Source organism: Tachysurus fulvidraco, chromosome 13 (genome assembly GCF_022655615.1).
Source record: "Tachysurus fulvidraco isolate hzauxx_2018 chromosome 13, HZAU_PFXX_2.0, whole genome shotgun sequence".
NCBI classification, from domain to species: Eukaryota; Metazoa; Chordata; class Actinopteri; order Siluriformes; family Bagridae; genus Tachysurus; species Tachysurus fulvidraco.
Window position 1 is genome coordinate 18,974,641 of NC_062530.1, and position 17,247 is coordinate 18,991,887.

Sequence of the window (17,247 nt, forward strand, 5' to 3'; positions counted from 1 at the left end):
ATCTGCAAACTCTGTACAATCAAGTCCCTTGACTTTCTGTTAATGCAATATGTCCAAATAAAACCTAAATATCTTTCACAATTTACACACACGTGCAGAAGACTATGCTTTAAATTCTGCCAGAAATGACTTTCAACATTTAAACCTAGCATGTGCTTCCTGGCCCTGAGGAAAAACAACAACCATGTCTCAGTTGCTTTGACGCCGCGTTGCTGTCAGGCTATCATTATGTTTAGTTAAAAGAGCGAATTGGGAGAATAGCAGACTGGCCATTAAACACCGGCACACACAAAAAGCATTAGCATGTGAAAGACTGCATGGACAAATTGGCCACAAATTACGCTGGGTTTAGCACGGATTTAGAACAAGCTCGTGGGTGGGTTAACAATAACAGCATTGTTGCTAACAAACCACAATCTGATGCATTTTCACATGCATGGGACAAACTACTGACCTTTTTTCTTAACCAGTTATTCAATTATTTGAGTTAAAAACAACCTAAAAGTGTCTTATAGTATATCCAGACTGGTCTAATGTGTTATATAGCTGATGACAGTGAGTCAGTACCAACAAATTCAAGTGTACACTAGCATACAGTGCAACCATTTTCAGCAGCGGCTGGCTAGCTCAGTGACTTGGCCCAGTGACATTTAGTTAATCCCTGGAAGTGCTGGGCTTCGTTGCTCAGCTCCCATTGACCCCAAGGAAATGGATACAGAAGCTTTCAGTGAGATTAATCCCCCTGCACTGTTTAGCCCAGCAGTGAACAGGGGGAAGGTTATATCCTGGATACGGACCATCGATGGCCTAATAAAAACTCTACACAAGCAGAGGATATTAATTACACTGTTTAAACAAGCACTGTGTATCTCTCTGGCTTAGCTTCAGCAACCTATGCCTCAAAAATCCCTACACGTATACATTTACAGTGCACGAGTGTATTATACACTTCTATTCAACTCCAACTGAAATATATAAGCCACTCACGGCTATAAATTGATTAAGAAGGACAGTTTAAAAGACTACCATGAACACTTTTTAAGACATATAAGACAGAAACCACATGAACTTAGCACGGTTGTTGTTAAGATCTGTGGTTTTAAAAGTGAAGCACAGCGACCCTTAGATGTCTAAAAGTTACAGCAACGGAGTCCGCCACAACGATGGTTAAACTCACTGCCAAATTCTTACAGTTATTATCGCTAAACGCTCATCTGAATTACTGTCATGTGACAATATTGTGTTCTTGGGTATTTGCTCTTATTCCTAAAGCTATCTAAACAAGCATAAATAATGTCAACTCTAAAGCTGTCCGAAATTGCATACTAGTGCACTATTATGGTACATTTTGTAGAATGAAGAGCGAGAGTAAAGAGTGAGAAGTCTTTACACTGAAAACACCAAACAAAAAGGACGTGAGTTGCTTCCATAGCAGAAAATGGGCAGGGCTACCAGACACTGATGACTGACTTACTAATGTCTTTTAAAGTAGCCCAAATGGTGTTTACTTGAATGATTAAAAAATTCAGAGTATTCTATTACAGCTAACTGCATCACAATACATGTGTTTGACATCATTTGCCATCGACGGTTGGGTTCATAGAACATAGTGTGTAGTATGGCATTTGGGACACAACCCATATGTTTGTATCCTGTTCAGAAATAAAATGCTCATAAATCATACCGTTTTATCTTTTTGGAGTGACCACAAGGGGGGCACAGTGGCTTAGTGGTTAGCACGTTCGCTTCAAACCTCCAGTGTTGGGGAGTTCGATTCTCGCCTCCACCTTGTATATGTGGAGTTTGCATGTTCTCCCCGTGCCTCGGGGGTTTCCTCCGGGTACTCCGGTTTCGTCCCCCGGTCCAAAGACATGCATGGTAGGTTGATTGGCATCTCTGGAAAATTGTCCGTAGTGTGTGATTGCGTGAGTGAATGAGAGTGTGTGTGTGCCCTGCGATGGGTTGGCACTCCGTCCAGGGTGTATCCTGCCTTGATACCCGATGACGCCTGAGATAGGCACAGGCTCCCCGTGACCCGAGAAGTTCGAATAAGTGGTAGAAAATGAATGAATGATTGAATGAGTGACCACAAAACAGGTTAATTCCTGCTAGTTCTTGTTTTTTTGTTTGTTTCATTTCTAATGTTAAATTACTTTGGGTAACTCTCTGTGCTGCTGTATCTGTATCTCTTTATCTCTCTCTCTCCCCCCCCCTCTCTCTCTCTCTCTCTCTCTCTCAAACATTGGTAAGGAAAAAATGAGTTCTTAGTTTTGTAAAAGCTTCTACACAAAAGTGTTAGAAATGCTGATCGACTGCTTACACAGATGGGGAACAGTCAGTAACGTGTCCCTCAGTGCAAAAGGACTTCTCAAACTAGCAGACACGCTGCTTTTGTAAAAAAAAAAAAAGACGAGGAAAGACATACGAAAGTGTTTATTATGAGCTGCTGACAAGCAGCGCCTTAGCACGTCATTGCCTTGTTTTTCACTTTGATCCAAACATGCTTAGTGCTACAGGAAGCGGTTTGTCAGCTTTTCAGGTCAGTTTGTCAGGATTTATCACAGAACTGCAGTGTCAAAGAAGAAATAAATTTGTCCTTCAGATCAAGGATCAGAGACATTTCACAGAGCTTAAACGTTTTGCTTGGTAATTCTGGCAGCTCTCTCCTTTATAGTCCGTCTTCATGTGTCAGTGTGATGTGGCATGTTCTCAAATGGGAAATGGTAGAATTATTTGCCTCCGGCTTGGCGCGAGCCCCGTGAACCGTACCACAGGGTGACAGCTGTGAGAATAGCTGAGTGGAAAAACATGTAGTATATGTACACAAAGTATGAGTATTTGATGAAGGCAGTGCGCACGGCCCAAAGAAACACATAGTAAATCGTTCTTTATACTTCTCCAGAACTGCTCTGCAGAAGTGTCCGAGACGTGCACTCTGAGCGGAGGAGTTTAGCTGACCCTAAACAATGGGGCATGTTAATAAATAGAAAGGTGTTTACGCATGTTTACTGTTGTCTGGTCTAATAACATGTGGGATGAAGGTGCAGCTGGCACAGTCTCCAGCTTACAGCTTCATGATGAATGGGTGGATCCTTACTGTAGCTCGGGTTACTGTTCAGAATATTCTCCAAAAACATGCTAGTAGGTAGACTGGCTACACTAAATGATAAATGAGTGTGAATGACTACATGAATGTATGTGTACTGGGTGTATCCACTTCAACCATGATCAGGAAAACACAGCTATAGTAATTAAGTGAGTAAGTGAATGAATGGGTAAGGGAGGGAATAAATGAGGGAATGAAGGAATGAGTGAGTAATTGAGTGAAGCAGTCAGTAAATGAATGAGTGAGTGAGTGGGAGAGTGAGTGAGTGGGTGAGCAAGTGAGTAAGAGATTGAGTGAGAGATTGAGAGAGGCAGTCAGTAAATGAGTAACTGAGTAAGCAAGTGAGTGAGTCAGTGAATGAGTGAGTGAATGAGAGATTGATGAGAGATTGATGAAAGGCAGTCAGCAAATGTGTTAGCGGTGCGGGGATAAAAACAGACCCAAATGCAGGATAACGTAATAATAAACTGGTTTATTACCTTGTTTAAAACAAACAAAATAAGGACACGGACAAAACATGACATGACAATAGATGTAACTAGACGTAACAAATAACGAGAATTCCACGCCGCCATAGGCATGGTTAAATACACAAGACAATTAACACATCAGGAACAGGTATTCATAGGCGGGGAGGAAGAGACAAGGGCGTGACAGACACGTGAACACAGAACATAAACAAAAGCACATGGCCAAAAGACCGGGCTGGATCGTGACAAAATGAGTGACTGAGTAAGCAGTCGAGCTCCACTGCACTGACTTGGGGTATAATGGAGTTAAACATGCTTAAAGAGAACAATGCTTCTATGTTGCTATGAGGAAAGCACTTAAATGAATATTTTCTACTCCCAAACTGTAATAAATGTGTGTGAGGAGAAGGGCTTGTCAGAGACAGTTAAGCCTGTGGTTTTCCAGTTCATTCAGATGTCAGCATCAGGCAGTCCGTGTGCAGCTGGGCGGACAGTACAGACGCCTTGGTTTCGGACAGCTCCACCAATCCCCTCTAAAGTGTTTAAACTCTGTTAGCAGTGAAGCACGACTCAGACTTGAAGCTTAAACTTTAATGACTGCTCTGACTGAACTTCTGATAGGTCCATGTCCAGTCAATGTGAGACGCTGTCAGCTGTGAAGCCATGAATCTAACGAGTGCATCAGAGACCTCAAGCTCTTGTGTGAAATGAGAGAGAGCGCTACAGCCCTTTCAGACAACAAAAGGCTCCCAGCACAGAGAATATACAGTAATTTCTATTAAAGGACCGTGTTATTGACATAGAGTAGGCCTAGCTGTGCAGACCTGAAGCTGCATCACCATATCATGAAGTAGCCATAACCTCAATTCATAGTGGTGCACATGTCAAGTTTAATTTGCACAATCGCACTGGGGCAGGTCTCACGGGTAGATGTTAAATGCTCCAGACAAGCTACGGCTGAACCAGTGCAGCGCCGACGGTCAGACACTCAAACAAAAGAAAGGATGTCTAAGAAAGATTGCAATAAAGAGAATTGCAGAATTCATCACTATGTGAAATCTGTTTCTTTGCCATTAATTCCAGTATGCGTCAGACACATTTCCTCCTACTTTTTTTCTAGCAAACACACCCACAAGAACAATCTTTCTCTTTTTCTATCTTCCAGTTTATGATTGATCTACACACTAATTGCTTTCTCATGTAAGAAAAATACTTCCACATCGTTATCTGTCCTAAGAGGACCATTCATCTCAATCGCTTGCCCTGCATTAATGCGCCAATTAAACCTTTTTGAACGCTATCAAGCCGTCCTCAATTTATTAGTTTTATTATTGTGGAAATTTGGCAATTATCACAGGTTCATTAAATTAGAGGTTAAATCAGTGGTGCTTACAGAGTTGGCGGTTCCGTTGCTCCGAACAAGAGCAAAGCTTTACCGAACCATTACACACTCCCTATATAAAATCACAAACACAAACCCGTTGGCCCGTTGCATTTAAACAAACCGAGAATTAACGTCTCTTTTGTTTGACTCTGCTCTTGTATATTTTTGTAGCACGGCAGCATAAAAAGCCCACTCCAGTTCATTTCGGATCATCCAGCTGAATATACACAGAAAATGATTTCCTAATGAAAAACAAACAAAACACACAGACACAAAATTTACCCCAAATGGCTCGGCACAACAATACTGGCTTTCCACCCCGTGGGTCAGTGAGGACTCATCGAGGGAGTGGAGGAAATCACTTGCATGTGTCAGGAAAAAATAAAATCTTGCCAAAAATCACACACACACAAACACACACACACACACACACACACACACACACACACACACACACACACACACACACACACACACACACATAAAACCACAACACAAACACAACTTTCTTACCTTATAGAAGATTCCAGGGAGCTGCTGCAGCTTCATCCGGTGGAAGACAAACACATCGTAGACAGCTGCTATGGCGAGCACGGTGATGCCCTGCTCCTTCCACAGCATGCTGCATGCTGAGCAGGCCAGGCTGCCCACGAACCACGCCCAACACCGGCGCTGTGCTCCTTCCGCCCGTTGGTCACAGTGCCACACATAGCAAAGCAGTGCCAGGAGGAAAAACAGTGCTGCGCCCACGTCGGCCCGACCCACAATACCGGCCACAGCCTCGGTGTGAACAGGGTGCGAGGCAAACAGCAGGCCTGCCAGCAGCCTCCAGCAGCCTGTACCCAGCAGCAGGCGTGCCAGGCGTGTGAACAGTGCCGTTACAGCACAATGCATTGCCACATTAGCTAAATGGTAGCCCCATGGCTCCAGGCCACTCAGCGCATAGTTGATGCGAAAGGATAGCGTACAGAGTGGCCGGTAGGACTTGTGGCTGCCGCTGTGAGTGAGCAGAGTACCCCAGAAATCATCGTAGAACACGTTGGTCCATGGCGTCTCGGGAAGCAGGTCCTGGTTGGTTTTGATAGCACGGCTGGAAAATAAACAGACAGAGGATTTGTAAAACCTAGAAGCACTCCATGTGGAAGTCGTGAAATTTACAGCAACAAAAAGTAGAGAGTGTTTGAAGAAAAGCTGATAGCAAGACAAGTAAAACAAAAACCACTGTTGGGCCCTTGAGCAAGGCCCTTAACCTTCACTACACAAGGAGTGCTGTATCATGGCTGACCCTGTACCCTGATGCAAAAGCTGGGATATGCAAAGAAAGAACTTCACTGTGCTGTGATGTATATGTGACAAAATAAAGGCTTCTTCTTCTTAATAAATGAAATCCATATTGTGTAAGACTTATTTTGTGCCATTTTGCATTTTCAGCTGAAGCAGATTCCTTTTTATTTCTCTGTAAATTTCTCTTTAACAAACTTCACTATTTCATTTCATAACCAAATACCCCATGTACAAATTCCCACATTTATTATTAATCAAACGGGATCATATATATGAATATTATATATGAAACACTTTCCATTAAGGAGCTCAAGTTCTTTACTGGATATTACTTTCGCTCATCGTATCTAATGTCACCGCAGTGAGGCACAATTCAATTCCAGCATAAAAGCTTTAAAGCCTTTTCAAAGACTCTTGAGAATATTCATCTTCCAGAGATCATTGACGAGGAAAAATCAGCACTTATATATAAGAACAATTACAATCAAGATGAATGTGGGGATTAATCAAGTGTTTCTTAATGCCATTCGTTTTCAATTACTCTCTCAACTAGATTTTTTTATCCTATTGTAGTTTGAAATGTGGAACACTGCTTTAAGATGTGAATAATTATAATAATGCTATAAAAAATGACTACCAAAATAAAAAACTACTACTACTAATAACAACAATAATATATAATAATAATATTTAATAATAATAGTAATAATAATAATAATAATAAGAAGAAGAAGAAGAAGAAGAAGAACTAAAGATAAAGAAAAAAAGATGAAAGAAGAAGAAAAAGAAGCAGAAGAATTAAAAAAGAAGAAGAAGAAGAAGAAGAAGAAGAAGAAGTACAATTAAAGAAGTAAAAAAGAAAAAGTATAATTAAAGAAGGACAAAAAGGAAGAAGAAGAAGAAGAAAAGTAAGAATTATTAAAGATGAACATAAAGAAGTGGTTGATTTACAGAAGAAGAAGAAGAAGAAAAAGAAGAAGAAGAAGAAGAAGAAGAAGAAGAAGAAGAAGAAGAAGAAGAAGAAAATTAAGAGCTCTCTGTTGCTAAGAAAATGGCAGTGAATTGAAGTCTCTGCACAGAGACACTAGTGTAGGGAGAAAAGGGCAGAGCTTCTCACATATGTCACCGCTTGCTCAGTGAACATGCAAAGGGCCTCGAGTGGACAGCCGTCAACATTCATCACCTCCCGAGCTGACAAGCCATCCTGAAAGATCTCAGAAAAAAGCCGACTGAACCTTCCATTCCTGCCAGGAGACTGAAGCGTGTATGTATGTGTGTGTGTGTGTGTGTGTGTGTGTGTGTGTGTGTGTGTGTGTGTGTAATGAGAGAATGAAAGTGTGTGTACTGAATGGTGTCAGAGCTATCCAGCTTTCTGAAGGTCATTTATCTTTCAGCACCTGTGTCCAGCTATCTCACTTTCACCTTCAAGCTTGAGCTGCTCTTAAATCCAGAGTTTGTCCTTGGATCAGGATGATAGATAGCGATGGACTCGTGCAAGGGCGTATAGATTATACCAGACGCTTTATTTCAGCTAAATGATCTGCACTTTGTGGAGATAAAACCAATAAATGATTTCTGAATGATTTCCTAATTATTATGAGTCCGTTCGGAGCAACAAAGAGCGAATTAATTAAATAGCAAAAGCAGCCAGTGTTAACAAAAAGGGCTGCATCCATATCGAGTGCTTTTTATTTAAAATTCATGACATTCTGCCTGGGAATTGTGTGGTGTTTACTAAATAGCTTAACACTCATGAAACAAAGACAGCCCCAGAGAGCGTGTACGTGAAGCAGTGACCAGACTACAGAGACAAAGGCAGAAAATAATTCAGACTCGTCCTGTAGATTTGAGGATCGAGGACGTTAACCGAATGCACGGATGTAAAGAAACAGAAGGAGTCATACTCAAACAACAAAGCATGATGAGAGGAAGAGGAAAACCAAACCAATCAAACTGGTGGGCATGTGGTGGGCAGAGGGGGAAGGGACAAACAGAAAAAGTAGAGTGGAGAAGTAAATGATAGAGACAGACAGAAAGAATGATTTGTTTGTTCTTGCTCAATGGGCAGAGAAACCTGGGAAATATCCAAATTTGTTTGCCGAAGGAATAAACAACAGCAAAACCGCAGGGCAGAACAGAAAGAGACAGCGCCGGATGGATGCCCCGGAGGCCGCACACACCCACTTGGGTCCATGCTGTCTGCTCTGGCCTTGACAATACACACACATACACACACACACACACGTACACACACACACACACATTTTTCAGTCATCTATGGCACAGTTTTTGTTGCCCTACCATATGATGTCTTACTGTGAGTGTCTCTCTCTCTCACACACACACACACACACATTGCCCTTACAGAAGGTGAGTGTGTGTACACAGGGGGAGTATTGGCAAGCGTCATTAGTCTCCTTTGTAGTGTGTGTGGAAACATACAGGCCTGTAATTAAAATCGGCGATGGATGGAACAAGGCGAATGCGACAACACACTTTTCAACACCACGCTGAAATCACTCCCCACGGCACTCGTAATTACCGCAGGCAATTAAGACTGCAACAGAAAAACAACAGATGCACGCAGACCCGGGATGCCCATGTCAAAAAAGACAAGCGCTGCGACGGGAAACGGATACGTTGAGATGAGCAGATAATGAGGCAGATATGGCCGTGGGTGGAGAATCTGATCCTGTATAAAATGTGTAGTATATACACTCCAAGTACCTTAAAAGATAGATAAATAGACCGATAGACTGATAGATAGATAGATAGATAGATAGATAGATAGATAGATAGATAGATAGATAGATAGATAGATAGATAGATAGATAGATAGATAGATAGATAGATAGTCTGTGAGCTCTTCTTGTTATATTACAAGTTTTTAGACTGTTGGTATTCTCAGTCTTTTATCCAATGGCGCCTGTATTAATGTATTTATTGATAGAAACTGAAAAAGCCCTTCTGTAAGACGCTCTGTATAAGGGACTTCCGTATGCCATAAACATATATATACAAAAATGAATCATCCTTCTGATCAGATTCGAGAATTCAATATGGTATAAACTCTTCAGTTCCTCTCTCAGATATTCAGCTGTATGAAGCTCCATGTTTCATCCTTCTGCAGTATTTTGTCTCTTTGATCAGATGCTTCTAACTGGCACGCTGCCTTGTTTTGCTGCCTGTAGTGACCGCATCCACCTGCCACCTCACTGAACAGATGGAGACGAGAAGATTTCAGCACACTGCTCCACACACTGCCAAACAACTCCACAATTAGAGTCTCAGGTCAAGGGCAAACAAAATGCTTTGCAATGTTTAAAAAAAATAAAAAAAATAAAAATACAGAAAGCTAAGTAAGCCAAAGCTTCCTTCAAATGTCCGTCATGAACACGCTCAATTTTGCAGTGAGATTTAAAACTAATTGCACCCTCATTTTGGCAGAATTTTCCTTCCTCCATACAGTTTAAACCTCTCGCCAAGGCACAGTCGAAAGAGTAAAGCTTCTGCCATGCTTGGGGCAGTAAAGGGTCCCAAAGAGGAGCACTTTAGTAGAATCTCTACTTTGTTGTATTCATACAAGCCTCCAGTGATGCACTGAGATGAGCAATATAATCAGAATCAGATCCAATTTACATTTACAAGTACAAGGCTTTTTTTCTTGGTGTTTGGCCAGAGCACGATACATTCAACACACACAAACAGACATTGTGCCTAATATCCAAATACTGTACAAATACTGCACCTAATATACAAATATTACAAGTTGCATTAAAAACCAGCAGAAGATTTTTTCATATCTATACATTAATAGCAATGTTATAGAGCAAGATTTAAAACAACCAAATGTACAACTAATATAATAAAGTTAATAAATTAAGTAATAAATTGAACGATTTATACTTAATGTGCAATTAATCTGATCGACTTCAATGCTCTCTCTCCATATTCCTTCTCCGGGGCTGTTACATCCTAATGCTACACCTCACTCACCACCCCACCACTCTCACCTTCCCCTTGTTCCTTTAACGAGGCTATCCACGGAGGGGAGGATCCTTGACCCTAGAGGCCACAAATTCATGGAATCCTGCCAACTTCCCACAGACTGAAGAAGCTGCTCAGATGAGTAATGAAACATTTTTATCTAATTGGAAAGAAGTCCAGTTGACATTAATTAATTTCCAGATACCCACAAACGGATGACTGAATCCTCACAGATACTTGGTATAATAATAATAATAATAATAATAATAATAATAATAATAATAATAATAATAATAATAATAATAATGTCACAGTAGAAAATATTTTGTTACAATTAATGATATTAATATGATCATTTTTAAGAAGTAATGAAGCTAGGAAAATTTCTGCTGCATTTAATGTTATGGCTGATCGGTGGTTGTGAGCTGCGGTGACATAACAGAGAGACATTGCTAGTGCAGGTTTAATGCTATTTAATAGAAGAAAGAATTTCGACACTAAAGGGATAATGTGAGATTTCGCGATTAGCTTGTAAACACAAAAAGAGCAACAATTTGGTTTTACTACTCACCATTTCCACCAAAGTCATACTAAAGAGAGAGCCAAAGAATTCCAGCAAATGTTGGACTCAATGTTCCAAGCTGTATTGCAGCTATGTGATGAAACTGTGCTGAGTAAAGCCTTAAACAAGGCTAAGCAGTCATCTTAGAGATTTCAGCCCACAAACTGTTAGACACAACTGGTAACAATTCTAGAGTTTTACAGTCACCATCCGATTGGATGGATTCTACAGGATATTCAGAACACACGTGTCATGTTTCTAACAATCCACCCTGAAACAAAGCCATCGTGAAGCTTTACGTCCCTCATGGAATCAGGAAGCCGTCGTGTTTACAGCAGTTTACAGCATTTGTGTAATAGCGGAGAGGTAAAAAGAAGAGAGGAAAAAGACAGGGAAATCTAGTGATGTCTTTTCCAGTCAGGGAAGCATTCTTTGTCGAGACCGCACACCTTTGGCCTCCTGACTGCTAACACAAGAAAGTCCGCACCGCCTCGGCCAGGGATTCTGAGACGGAACCTGTCAGAACCTGTTTGCCCGTCACGTTCTCCTTGCCGCCGGTTTCGTGGCCTTCCACACCGGGTTGAAGCTGAGCTAATGAGGAGTGATGTCCAAATGGAGCTGCTGTAATCAGGAGCTTGCATTCTCCATACTAAAGGACAAATTCAGTAAAATGTGGCTGACTGTGAAACCCATAGCGGTGTAAATAGTAGTCTGATGTTTCCAGACAAGCTGCCTGGCTACATGAAAAACAAAGGCATGCGATTCGAACTAAAAACAAAAGACCCCAAAAAGTAATCAAAACCTATCTAAGATGTAGATTATGTTTGAATGATATACTTGAACTGCACTTCATTTAGTGTTTGACAAATTATAATGAAAATTATGTAAAACATGATCAGTAAACAATGAGATGCTGTTTGCAGCAATGTTCAGTAAGTGGAACGCGCCATTGGCAGTTAGACTGTGGTATTTTGCCAAGTATGGCTCATCACCCTGCTTTGCTCTCTGAAAGGACTACATTCATATTTCGCGAAAGCCTATGTGGAGGTCCTCTGCTGCGACCACTCAGCTTTGCTTCCCAAGCCTTTGTCTACAGTTTCTTCCCATGAGAATGCCTGCGGCTCAATAATAGAAAACTTTCTCCTCCCCAGCGGTGCTCGTGAACAACTCTCAAGGCCTGGCGCTTTATTCCCATAAGAATAATTACTGCTGTTTTTTTGTCTCGGAAAGCCTTGTATGTCTTTAAATATTGCATGACTGTATATGCACTCAACCGCTACAGAATAATAAGAACAAACATTTAATGAGCATCACAACATCTGGCCATTTGACCATGGCTTTCATGTAGTAGTTATACTTTGCCTTTAAGATGAAGGAATTGTCCTTGTGCATTCTACAGAGCACTTCAGGCTTTAGAGGGAAAACAGACTTAAACAAAAGGCAAGTGCCTCTCAGACTTCAAAATGCTGTCTCCATTTAAGAAAGCAGGACTAGAGGTTAAAGACATCTCTTGATTGAAGGTCCATCTGAACAATCCATTTCTTCACAGAGGAAACCTCGATTTTCCAATAAAGAATATAGCGTGGCTCTGAAACTGCAGATATGAGGACATTACCATATGCAGATGCAGGCAAGATGTTATTCTTTATCATGTACACTTTCAATTTGGTGGAGAGGGGAAAAAAGTGCATATTTGTATAATTTATAAAGGACAGTATGGCTGAGATGATATACATAAAGTAAGACAGGTCATTTGGCAAAAAAAAAGAAACAGTACGCATTAATTCAGAAATGAATCCAGACTCAAAGTCAAATTTATGAACAACCTCAGAACAATGGTGCTACAGTAACCGACACCTGGGGAGGAAATATACTTCTGTTTCTGAGTTACAAATGGTCCCTGTGCATTTTATTTAGCTACAAATTAGTCAAGACATCAGCCAGTAGGTGTAACTGATGTAGAAATAGTGAAAGTGAGAGGAACGTCACTCAGGCTATTAGCCAATCCAAACACACACAAAGCGAGGGTCAGAAGCTTTGTATTCGGCACAAACCAACTCGGGCTACCATGAAATTAACATTGTCATGGGTGGATGTTTTTCATCTCAATGTAATAAAAGCAACATTAGCAAGCTGGCGGAAACACGCATGAGGGCAGGGCGAATGTGAAGGGCTTGCACAGGACTATAAATACTCCAAAATATTCAAGTCACTCAGCTCCATTTCCAGTTTTTTCCCCCTGAATTTGTTCAGCACACACACACAAACACACACACAAACACACACACACACACACACACACACACACACACACACACACACACACACACACACACACACACACACACATTCACTCACTCACACAAACACACTCACATGCATATTCACAGATGTACTCACATGTAAACATACATGAGCGCACACACATGCATGCATACAAAGACAAATTCACACCAATACACATACAAAAGTACACACACACACACACACACACACACACACACACACACACACACACACACACACACACACACACACACACACACACACACACACACACTACAGAATTTCATATACAGAAGTATTCCCCTTTAATGGGAAAATCAATGCAAGTGTGATCCCCATTTCAGCTGCACCGACAAAAAGAAAGAAAGAATGATCACCACATTATCTGTGTAATAAATTAGAGCAAGGCTGAGATCAGCACCTCATGTCAGCAGACTATGCCATGTTCTCTGGGGAGAAGTACCAAGATTTTGGGTCATTACCCCAATTTTTGTTACTTCACAACCAAATATAAGCATTGTTGTACAGTATAATGGAAGCTGCAAGCTCTGAGAAAGGAAGGTGAGAGCTATACAATGGAATCTGTTTGTTGTCATGCTATAAGAAATACGGCATTTCTAGGGTCCCCTTTATTTCATAAAGGAAGAGAGTCACACTGAGGCCTCTACTGCTCCACACTATTACCTGGCACTCAATGCAACAACAAATCCTTATTTCCCTCATTGCAGCAGAGGAGAACACTCTCAAACCATCACCATATGCATCTGAAATTTCAAATATTTTTCCTTAAGGGCATTTTTTTCATTTACTCTGTACTGAGATCATATTTCACCTTCAGGCAGTAAAGGTAGAATCCAGCTGAGACAGGTACGCTCCTTGGCTTAGCGTCAGCAAGCTTGGACTTGTGATGTAAGCGATGTAATGCAAGTTACGCATGGTATAAAAGAATGTTGCTCCGATCCACTGCCCTGTTGCACCATTCACAATTCACTAACATAAAACGCACCTCCGTGATTGATAGCTGTGTTTCTTGCACCGCTATACATACCGACAAGAGGCAGCCCAAGAAAACACCTCGGATTATGATTAATACGCAAGCTCACATAAAGGGGGGTCACATTCATACCCAAAAAATCTATTCTAGTCCATAATAGTCTGATGCAAATAAAAGAAAAGACTGTAAAGTCAGTTCCCCGGCGGTGGATTATGTCTGCAGGTAAGTTATCACTGATCGCAGGTGTATGAGCCAATAAAACAACCGGCCTGAGCAAGACGAGCTGAGCGAAGCTGAGCTGAGTGATTTACAACCACGTTACAGCAGCTCATAAATCACCAGCACAAGGCAGAGGCCTGTCTTACAATCAAACACAAGGATAAAGTCTAGTCCTTTTCAGTGTATTCCCAAAAGACATGCAATTTGCTTAGGATGCTATGCTAAAAGTAAAAAAAAAAAGAAAGAAAAAAAAGAAAATGCATTAAAAACAATCCAGAAGAAGATTTTCTAGTTTTCTAGTTTTACGTTTTCTAGATCCTCTCAAATCAAAAAACAATAATATTTGAGTTCATTTCTTGAAGAAAACTGACTATAGATTTATACTATAGATTTAGAGTCCAAATAGACCAATATGTTGACCATTATGTGTTTTTTCCCTTGCAGCTTGATCCATAGTTCCACAGGCCAGACATCTAATTTGTCACCAATAAAAATCGATCTATACCCAAAAAACTACAGACATTAAATGGAAGATACTATTTGATGGACACTGCCTAAATACTAACTGCAAATACGCAGTAATCTTTTCTTTTAACAAAGCCTGTTTGCAAATTTCCAAGGTTGTTCTAGCTCAACATCATTATTTATTTACCAGTAAATCTTTGCAAACCAAAAACCTTTTTTTTTTAAATCCGGGGACTAAATCTTGCTCTTAGAAAGTTATTGCCCAAAGTTTTCCAAAGGATTCCAATCAGAAACATACCGTGTTTCATCAAGAGTATGTCAATTGTAACCAATTGGTTACGTGTATCAGCTTGTCCATGGGTAAGCGACACTGAGATTAGGCAAATCAATAATGCTGAATCACAGTTACAACATTCTTGGTTAATGCTTTTTTAACAAATTAATATTTAAAACAAACTTAACATTGTGAGCCATGCAATATTTGTGTCTGTATACTCCACCAGATAGCAGTGAAGTGTGAGAGCACAGACTCTAACCTAAAATATACAGAGCATGCAATTGCAAGTTTAAAAATCCCTCCAAACTGGAACAGGAAGCAATAAAACCTTCATCGCATAAATCCTATTACCAACTTTAAAAGCACTCTACAAATGAGCCACATCAACTGCTGCTTATCCTCTGCTTCTGAAAGCACATGTGAAGCATCCTATCAATTAGCCTAAAAAGCCAAATGTTTCATGCTCTGTGAATCCTCTTGATTGGAACAGAAGCCTTTTTATCCCAGTTTGACCCCAGTCTAAACGTACATCCCACGCACTGGCCTCTGCACAACAGGGGGTGCTTTGTCATGCTGCATGCCCCTCTGGCCAGGGGACAATAAATCAGCTGGACTTTGTTCTTGCCTGCAATGGTGACAGAGGTCCCTCTTACAGAAAGGGTAGTCAGGCTGTCCGATTTCTAAGAGGTTTGAGGCCCATCCTGACCACCAGCAGGCTGCTTTCTTATTCAGGGTGAAATAAGGAAGGAGACAGCATATGAAAAAGAACAGGCCTGAAGAATGTAGAGGTCTGGCTGAGAAGAACATGTGGCACAGGGATGGGAATGCAAGACCAGCGCTCCAGCACGACGGGCGAGATTGGCATTTTTACACAAACACCGAAGAGACATTTTCAGGGTAAAATGACTTTTTTGTGTTTTCAAGCTTCTACGTGGGTGATGGTTCCCGGTTATTGCCTTTACAGTTGGGCGTCTTGGCTTTCAAGATTGATTTCAACAAACAGACAGGTTTTCTGTTAGGATAGCTCACAACAGGACTCTCAGTGTTCACAAACTGTTGTTCTAATACATAGAAAACAAAACCCAGTTGGAATCTGATGAATGTCTTTTTAGGCTGCTTTAGTTGGCTTTGGTCTCACCACTGAAGCGTACCGACTCCAGCTCTGAAGCCACGTGGCGGATGTTCTGCACTTGCGGGTTGAAGTGCCTGTTTGCACAAGACACAGGAATTATTTATGAGGCATAAACAGGCTGAGCCAGACTATAGTAATGCATATCTTAGCCAAGACTCACTGCAGTTAGGAGTGCGGCATTTAGCAGAGTAAATACCAATTGATCAATAGACCACAGCACAGCACCTTTGCTGAAATATTAATGATGACGATGTAGAGCAAGAACGAGCCTATGCACATGCACGGATATTGAATATTGCAAGGGTGAGCACATTGTGATTAGGTGTCTGGGATATCAGTCTTTTGCCAGACGGGCAAACAGGTTCAGACTGTTAATACACCACCAGCATACAGCTCCTCTTTAACTGATAATTAAACAAAAAAAATAATCCTCTTTGTTTATTTTCACAAAACATTTTTGTCAGTGAAAGAAAGGTTTAAATAATGCATTTAGTACGCTTTATTACTATGTATAATTCTGCGCTACACAAGTCTAGACAGGATGCAATTCAAATGTCTGTTGAATGCGAAAATGAAGTTGCTACCCAAACACAAATGATGTGAGAAGTCCCCATCAAACAGACAAAAGGTTTACTAAAGGACACAAATATGATATGCAAAATCACAGGTAAAAAGAATACACTATAAAAACTAAAGCCCTATTCTGGCTGCATTAGTTACATATGGATTTAGGAGACATAATTATTACCACTGTATCTCTGGGATTGACTTACAACTTATCATGTTAGTCATTTTCCACAGTGTTCATTCTCCTGTCTAGAACAATTATACAGTTTTTTTGCCCAACATAAAAAACCTGTATTATTAACTCCAATAATAATATATATCCTGTCAGAACTGACATGTTGCTAAGGATTGGACTATGCCCTGTGGGTTTCTCACTTCTTTTTCAGTATAGAGACAATCTAGAAAGCTGAAACCATACAGAAACCAAGGACTGACAGAAGGCTAAATTATAAATAACATTTCAAATGCCTTGTCAGAGATGCAACACATTTGAGTTTCTAGCACAGGAAATAAC

At 40.7% G+C, this 17,247-nt stretch overlaps 1 protein-coding gene across 1 annotated transcript in view; it reads right to left on the minus strand.

Annotated features, from left to right (window-relative positions):
• The window catches only part of tmtc2b (transmembrane O-mannosyltransferase targeting cadherins 2b), a 100,390-nt gene that overhangs the window by 42,638 nt on the left and 40,505 nt on the right, over window positions 1-17,247 (minus strand). Inside the window, exon 2 of the mRNA XM_027161484.2 lies at window positions 5,474-6,050. Within this exon, the coding sequence (XP_027017285.2) occupies window positions 5,474-6,050 (577 nt within the window). The remainder of the gene's footprint in view (window positions 1-5,473; window positions 6,051-17,247) is intronic.